The sequence below is a fragment of the Centroberyx affinis genome, unplaced genomic scaffold (assembly GCF_046629955.1).
Source record: "Centroberyx affinis isolate AG114_WGS23_722 - 3 ecotype Tasmania unplaced genomic scaffold, CSIRO-AGI_Caff_v1 ptg000709l_1, whole genome shotgun sequence".
Lineage (NCBI taxonomy): Eukaryota > Metazoa > Chordata > Actinopteri > Beryciformes > Berycidae > Centroberyx > Centroberyx affinis.
Genome location: NW_027279326.1, coordinates 1 through 9,112, shown reverse-complemented (window position 1 = coordinate 9,112; position 9,112 = coordinate 1). Strand labels below are relative to the sequence as shown.

The 9,112-nt window shown below is 38.2% G+C and overlaps 1 protein-coding gene across 1 annotated transcript; it reads left to right on the top strand.

Annotated features, from left to right (window-relative positions):
• Positions 1-266: 266 nt before the first annotated feature.
• LOC139644120 (cell surface glycoprotein MUC18-like) lies at positions 267-7,287 on the top strand (the record flags this gene model as incomplete). Its single annotated transcript, XM_071519498.1, has 5 exons — positions 267-374; positions 2,609-2,837; positions 4,046-4,116; positions 6,153-6,240; positions 7,108-7,287. Coding segments are annotated over exons 1-5 (676 nt in total), but the record flags the coding sequence as incomplete, so codon positions are not given.
• Positions 7,288-9,112: the final 1,825 nt, after the last annotated feature.

Genomic DNA, 9,112 nt, shown 5'->3' with positions numbered 1-9,112 from the left:
TTTAGTATGGGATTATGATTTGGGTTGAGGATTAAGACCAGAATCAGAAATAGGTTTAGGTTAGGGTAAGAGCTAGGGTTAGTTTAAGGTTAGGGGTCAAGGAAGGAATGCAGTCAGTGTGTGTGTGTTGTGCGTATTAATCCTTTAAACCAATGTAAGGACAAATTCCAACACATGCAAAAAGCATTGAGTTGATTTGTGTGTGTGTGTGTGTGTGTGTGTGTGTGTGTGTTTGTCTTCCAGCATGGGCCAAGGTGGAGCTGACTATGGGTGAGAGTGTGGAGGTTTACCTGGGTGACTTGGCCCAAATCCCCTGCCAGTACAACTTCTCTGATGCCAACAAGCCCAGCCTCGTCATGATCCAGTTGTTTGTGGTGAGTACTATCTATCTATCTATCTATCTATCTATCTTCTGCTCAGCTATTGTTTTTTGGCTACTTTTACACCTCATGTACGCTGGTATCGGTCTTCCCGATAAGCTTTTTAAAACTTTTCAATGCTCATGATGATCTGATGTTTTTTTTCAGAGAACAACACCATTAACAGATTCAACTGAGTGTAACCAAGATAACAACCTGGCAAAACCTTAATTGTGTTGAACCGAAATAATAACCTAATCAATGATGTTTGTTATATCAGAGTTTAGCTACTTGAGGCACTTTTGAATATCTAAAACAGCCGATTGTTTAAGGGGTTTATGGTGTGTTTGTGAAATGAGATGAGGTTTTGTAGGAGCGTGTTGTTAATCTTTTGGTCGTGAAGTCTGATTGCACTGTGGAGTGATTGTCCAGGTCACAAATTCCCCTGAGGCACTGAGACTGCATATGGGACGTTGTTCTTCAAATGGGGGAGGAGGGAAGCGGTCAGCATGGAAGATAGTGTCGCCTTCAGTATCCATGACCCTCCATCCAATCACTTTTTTATAGTGGTGCAGTCGTCTGACAACAGAAACAGAAAGATGTCAATGACAACACATGTATTGTGTTATATGCTACACTGAAACACAAAATACGTGATCACAGACAGAGTCAGAGGCAGCAGAAAGTTGGCTTCTTAACACTGCTGGCAATGGTGAGAACTGATTTATACCCTAAGGAAGGTACGTCAGCCATGTTTGTGAATACTACTAACTAAAAACTAAACTGAAAATCTAACTATTTGAAAGTAACTAATGTAAATTTGAGAACATTACCCCCAACTAGTGCTGAAAGATATTGACAAAAAGTTTTCCTTGTCAGAGTTTTTAGAACTTAAAAAAAGGCTTAAGAAAAAGTGATTTTGTTAAAAATAGAGTTTTTATACTCTATATAAATAGAGTTTTAATATTTACTGAGTTTGAGTATGATGCAAGGTTTTCACCAATATTGCACTTGATCCAAGATTACCTGCAGCTCTAAAACACCTTGTTCAGAAGGTTTGGACACTCCTCTCTCTTACAGTAAGAAATGAATTGCAGCCTCTGTGATTTGGATATTGCAGAAGTTCATATTACGACTTTATTTTTTCAGTTACAGTTTTTTTTCAATTGCTAACAAGCATGGGTCAATGCTGAAGCCACTTTTTCAAAACTCTTCATACAGTCTGCATTACCAACATGCATCTTGGCCAAACAGTTAATCTCACCTCCAAAACTCACTCAAACCACCAAAACACTTCATACATGTCTCAAAATAAGCTCATTCCACCATAACACTGGCAACAGTTCTCACTCAGAAAGCAAACACTGTCACTCATGACACACTGACCTAAAAAACACTAACAACAGGGAGCATTACATAAATGATGAACTTTTATCTTTGAAGTTTGAATGATTTTTCACATAAATCAGTATTTCATTATAGAATAAGAATAACACCTTTTCACTTTATTGACTGTACTTAAGTATATGTAACAAGAATGAATCAGAAATGCAGCAATTTACTTCAATATCCTTTATTTTTTCTATATCTTTGCATATATCTTTTCTATATCTTGTGAAAAATAAAAACAAAAAAAAACACTTTCCTGAAATTCCAGGGCTGCAATAATACAGTAATTCAAAAAAAAAACATTAGTTTTTTTCAATGGCTAACAAGCTTCGGTCAATACTGAAGCCACTTTAGTGTTTTGCAGGTGGTGGAGTATGAATGAGAAAAGAGTTCATGGATTTTGGAAAATGTGGTCATTGAATGCATTTTGTGTGAAAGCAATGAAAAATGATTCACAGTTTGGTCCACACAGACTTCTGTTTCGCTGACTGTGTGAAGAGTTTTGACCATGTGACTTCAGTTTTGACCAATGCATGTTAGCAATCGAAAAAAAACTGTAAATGTGCAGCTCTACCCCCAACACTGGTCAGGTAGCACTATGGCACCCCCTTTGTCTGCAGCTTGTATAATAATGTTATCATTCCCAGACTGCTCATCGAACAGTGCACAGTCTTTGCGAGAAGGGCAGGCTTGGGCAGTGTGAATTTGGGAATAGTTCCTCAATGTCATGGCCAACGTGAGGAACTTCCACCATGTCAGCAGTAAACAACACTGACCGACCGATATCTGATTTTGAATAATAGTTGTGTATCGGTCTGACCCTAAAATAAGCTCAAATCTATGTCTGCGTCCTCCTCCAGAGAGCCGTAGGTAACAGGACGCGGAGGCGGATTTTCTACGGCGACGACAGCCAGCAGATGGTGGACGACAACACGGACTACAGCGGCCGCATCGAGGTGACCTCAGACCAGCAGGGAACCCTGCTCACCATCCAGGACGTCCGGCTTTCTGACGAGAGAGAGTTTTTCTGCCAGGTTAACGGGCTGGCCGCCGGCCACGCTGAAGGCAAGACCCACCTGAGGGTGTTTGGTAAGGAAGCTCCCTGAACACTTTGAGCTCAGGCTTGGAGTAACTGTTCCTGTCTCTTTGCCTCAGGCCTTAAAGGAATACCCAAAATATTAAGACTATCCTTTTAGTAATAAAAAGTTGTTAATGGTTTTTATTGTGTGACTTGTAGATTCATCAGTTTCAAAAATTAAATATCAAGTCTGGTAAAAAACCACATATTCACCCACAGCGCAGTGATTTTTAGCTGTACACAGTCTCCCGTCACCCTCCACCTTCACTTCACCTATGGAAACAGGGAAATTACATAGAATTTTTCATGTACATACTGTATTTCCTCTAATAGTGGTCGGTAGTCAATTAAAAGCCGGGTCTCCGATAATGTCCGGGGCTGTGGTCGACACAAACAAATAAAGGCCGGCCCCAAATACAGGCCGGGGAAAAAAACAAAGAAAAAAAAAACGGTGGATACCGGTAAACTGGTGCCTGTTATATAATGTAACTGTAGTTTGTAGTAATGTACAAATGCCACAAGATGGCAGTATGCCACAAGATGAATCGGCCGGCGGAAGTCTCTGGAGCGTGCTGTCGTCGATTACCGTAATTATCGGTAATGCGTTGCAGTAACAAAAAAACGGCTACCTAACGAACCCCAACAGAAGTAGATCAGAAAACAAGGAGACTTCGTACTAAAATATGAGCAAATATACTTATCAAACAGAGGGAATTAGAAATAAAGGCCTGTCTCTAATATAAGCCTGCTTCCAATAAAGGCAGTTGAGGCCAATATTAGAGAAAATACGGTATTGCCAATCTCCTGCACAGACCTGCTAGACTTAGCTACATATCATTGAGCATTATTTAGCATTTAGCTGTAGCACTACTACAAGTTCTCAGTTTCTCACTTCTGAGATAATGCTAGTGGCCAACTATCACTAAACATAGTGTATGCTAAAGTGTTTGCATTGAGCACCAGAGCAAATGATCTAGCGGGGACCCATGGATGACTTTGGTGTCTATGTTTTCATCACTTAATGGCTGAGTTGACCAATCTGCCAAAATGTATTCCTTGAAAACACATTACTAGTAATATGTTCTTCTTCTTCTTTCCCTCACTCACACACCATGTTTATCTGAGGTAACATGTCCTGTGTAAGAAACCACAGGGTTATTGGTTGAAGTTTCATGGTTATTTATTATCATTGAATGCACTGATTTCTCTCCTAATCCAGCTCCTCCAGAGGCTCCAGTGATTGAGGGCGTCCTTACTGGAATCTCCGTGACCAATGAGGTGCTGTCGAAGGTGAGTGCACTTTTAGCTTAGCCTATCACGGGCCAGCTAATATATCGTAAAAAAAATCTGAAAGTGAATTTTCACTTTGGTAGAAAATAACTAAACCCTAGACCACTTTTTGTGGGTTTGCTGCCATCTAATGCTTAAAAGTGTGCTATTGCAGTTGCCATCTGCTATTGGCTGATCTTTGTGTTCCCAGTAGGAAGCAGTAGTACAAGCAGAGGTGGAAAGTAACTAAGTACATTTACTCAAATATTGTACTTAAGTACAATTTTGAGGTACTTGTACTTTACTTGAGTATTACCATTTTATGCTACTTTATACTTCTACTCCACTACATTTCAGAGGGAAATATTGTACTTTCTACTCCACTACCTTTATTTGATAACTTAAGTTACTAGTTACTTTGCAGATTCAGATTATTAATACAAAATATAATCAACTAATAAATTGTGATGTATTATTATAGATTACTGTAAGCTACCCAGCAGTATATAAAGTAGTGGAAATCAGCCCCACCTTTTCCAGCTGCAACATTAAAGTGATGCTTACACATTAATGCATCAATAATTATAATTCAATAATATAATATATACTGTATTATTCTGAAATGGGCCAGTCTGCATAATGAGTACTTTTACTTTTGTTGCTTTAAGTACATTTTGATGCTAATACTTTTGGACTTTTACTTAAGTAACATTTTGAACGCAGGACTTTTACTTGTAACAGAGTATTTTTATACTGTGGTATTTCTACTTTTACTTAAGTAAAAGATCTGAGTACTTCTTCCACCACTGAGTACAAGACACGCATATGGGACAAAACTGAGAAATGTCAGGCGTGTTGAGACGCTAAATACATTTAAAATCGACTTTCAGTCTCATGGTTTCCCACAGAAAATGTGTTAGTGAAGGTTAAGTAGCTGTATAATAATAATGAGATGGAAACCACCACACGTTCTAAAAGTAGATCAGTGGATGGCTCTACTTCAAAGAGTTCTTGTTTTTGAATCACTGATGGCAAGTGGTGCAAATATGCAAACTGTTGAAGTACTTGCAGATGCAGCTGAATTAGTCAAATGTTGTATGTAGAATTTGTAATTGAGAATTCTGCACATGGTCATCACAAATGTACAGTACATTTGCAACCTTATTTGTATGTAGTAGATCAATGTTTTCATGTTCAAGGTTTTTAATGTATGGCATGGGTTTTACATTCTTATACATATGTATGTGTATATATATGTGTGTGGGTGTGTTTTTATTTTTTTCCCCTCTTTGGTCGATTTAAAAAAAGAGAGAAAAGACAGAATAACAGCAGTCGGGGTTACATACCAACATTTACACCATAATTTAGCTGAAATCGCCACTATTTAATCGCCAATTTCAAGAAATCAGCACCCATATTAATGTTTGATGTCCACTTAAGTCTCTGTTCTGTATGTAATCTGCACAGTGTAATACATGCAGCGTTTATAGTGACAAATGGCACATTTTATGGCATTTTTCATTATTATTTTGACATCAAACATTAATATGGGTGCTGACTTATTGAATTTGACGATTAAATACGAAGTAATTGGTTTAAAACAGTATTTCTACCTATTTTCTAATCTTGTGCTTTTATTTTGAAGGCTAAAGGGCCAAACTGTGATTTCAGCTAAATAACGGTGTAAATGTCGGTCTTTTCAAGTCACTTTGGGATTGTTTGGCTTCCGGAGACTTGCATTATGCTGGACGAGCTGCATGGAGCCATTTTATGGTTATTTTCCATTATTTTTTTAATTGTGAAGTCAAGTCTCTTGTTTTCAGAAGAACAAATTTTAGATTGTAATTCGAAGGAAATATTGTCTATCCTCTGTTCTAAATAACCATTTATGAACTTCTATAGCGATATGCGCATTTAGAAAAGAAGTTGTTCTACCAAAGTGAAATATCACTTTCAATGTAGATCAGATATTTATTGAGACCTTATCCATTTGTCTAGTTCTGTTTCCCATTTACTGCTAAGATAATAAAGATTTGTCAATGTGTATCTTCATCCAGGTTGCATCATGCGAGGCCAGGAACGGCTTCCCTAAACCCAACATTACCTGGTACAGGAACAGCATGCCACTGGTGTCTGCACAAGGGCGTAAGTAAAATCAGCAGACAAGAACAACAACATAATGTATACCTTCATTCTACCAATAACAGTTTGACATAACATAGCCAGAAGAGGCGCTAAAGGTATTCAAAGTACATTGTTGATAATTAACATGTAAAGGACTGTATGTCCTCTTTAGCTTTTATGCTTTCTCTCAGTTTGTTGGAACGTCATTTCAAATCTCACCACTTTGCAGAATGGCCATGATCTAATAAGCGTCCCAGTTGTCTCCAATTCAATGTCAAGTACACAGTATTCAAATTGGAGAAAAGTTGGGGGTTTCTAATGTGTTAAAGGAATAGTTCACCCAAAAATGAAAATTCTGTCATCATCTACTCACCCTCATGCCAGTTGAAACACAGGTGAAGTTTGTTAGTCCATATAACACACAGGGAGGTTGCCAGCACAACTTGGTAGCAGCCTTCTCCAAAACAACTGAAGTCAATGGGGACCTGTTCTTTAGAGTTCCAAAACAAAAACAGCCAAACAATCACACTGTGAATAGAAAGACCTATACACCATTATTTGTTGCAAATCAATCAGCTGTAGTTCAGATTTGCACTAAATGATGGTGTAAATATACTGTAGGTCTTTTTGGAACTCTGAAGAACTGGTCCCCACTGACTTCAGTTGTTTTGGAGAAGGCTGCTATGGAGTTGTGCTGCAGCCTCCCTGTGTGTTATATGGACAAACTTCACCTGTGTTTCAACTGGCATGAGGGGGAGGAGATGAGGACAGGATTTTCAGTTTTGGGTGAACTATTCCTCTAAACGTGTTTAGTGCAGCTTTAAATCTGATACCAGTGTTGTATTGGTACATTCTTACATATCTGCACTGCCTCTGTCCCTACCCCAGATGTGAATGTGTTGACCCTGGTGAACAGAGAGTCCAATGGCTTCTACTCAGTCCAGAGCAAGCTGGAGTACAAGGTGGTGAAGGAGGACAAGGATGCCCGCTTCTCCTGTGAGGTCAGCTTCTCTGTCCCTGGAGCCATCAGGACAGCCGAGTCCAAGGGCATCAACATCACCATTTACTGTAAGTTAACCTTGAGCCTATTTATCCTATTGCTGCGTTTACATCATATCAGAAGAAGTGGAAGAATGGGATGACATATCGTTGCTTTAACTTGGAAGTATTCACATATTTAGCTCATTGGAATGCCCAAATCCAAAATACCCCAAAAAATAAAATAAATAATAATAAATAGTAATAATAATGATAATAATAATAATACAAATAAAATAAATGAACTGCAGCAGATATCACTCACTTTTTTAGATTTTGAGAGATATCGAAGCCCGCAAAAAATTCCCACGTCTTAAGGCACAGTCACATGAGCATGAACCTGCGCAGAACCTTTGTTTCCCATTGACGCCAATTGAAAACCACGCAAAGGTTGAGTTCAAATTTAGTGAACTTTAGCTAACCTGCAAATTTGTGCAGCAGGCCAATTGTTAAAGGCAAAATGTGTCAAAATACCATTTTAAATTAAATATTGTGGTGCTGCAGAGATGTCCTGGCCTACACATCATATTCTACAGACTTTAGAAAACATCTTTGTTTGGTACAGATCCCCGCAAAAATCACACCATAATCATTTTAATATGGTTTTCAATGAAAATGAGAATAATGATGTAAAAATTATCGCAAATCATATCGCAAATCATATTGCAATTGCAATATCAGTCAAAATAATCGCAATTAGATATTTTTTCAAAATCGTTCAACCCTAGTTGACGGCCAAAAACTCCAACACAGTACAGTTAATGTTAGCTTGTTAACCACATAGCATAGCATCAGAGTCGATTGATTGCTACTTAGCTACGTTAACTAGCCAACGAAATAGCATAGAATCAGAGTCGATTGATAGCTAGTTAGGTGCTTAACCAGCTACTAAATAAAGAATAAAGACTTATGCGAGGTTGCTTACAAAGTGTAATTTATGTGTCACAAAATATAACGTCACATTTCGTTGCTAAGAGAACTTGTCGGGCAAATTCAGATGTGACCGCCCCTTTGTGTTTTTTTCCTAGTTGGCAGCTGGTATTTATGCTTAATCCAGTATCACATGAACACGGCTTATTTCCTACTAATGCTTAGGAACACTGGAGAAAACACTTGCATGCTCCTTGAACATCTTTGTTCTCACTGACATGCTAGATAACGAGCGAAAAACAAAGCAAAAGTGCGGATTGTGGTTTTAGTTATACAAGCATTTGTCGGAGGCAGAGCTGCTCTGAAGGCAGAAATAAAAAAAACAAAGTGTTTTAAACATTAGTTAAACATTAGTGGGTGGAGCTAAAGAACCACAGTTTTTGGAGCACATGTAAGCTAATTGGCAAACTTGAATGGCAAAGAAGAAACTGGTCTGGAAACTGAAGGAAAGAGGCAAGAGAAGTATCATCCATAGGTTGTTAGCTATAACTTTTTCTTCTTTCTTCTCTCTCTCTCTCTTCTTCAGCTTGGTCACCGCCAGACCAATTTCTTCTGCACCCTGAAACACTGTGGTAGCTTTTAATGTTTGGATGCAGCAAGTGACTGCCTATCTTGTGGTGTACCATCTTTTTCCTTTGATCACATCAATGAAATTAATTTTTTTTGTGTGCACATTTTAAAATTATTTTTGTGTACATATATTAAGTGTCTGTCCTTCTCGTATTAGCCAGTGAGGCTAACAGTAGTTTACTTGTTGTAGTCACTAGGGCTGCAACTAACAATTATTTTCATTGTCGATTAATTGATTAGTTGTTTGGTCTATAAAATGCCAGAAAATGGTGAAAAATGTGGATCAGTGTTTCCTCAAATGTCTTGTTTTGTCCACAACCCAAAGATATTCAGTTTACTGTCATAGAGGAGTAAA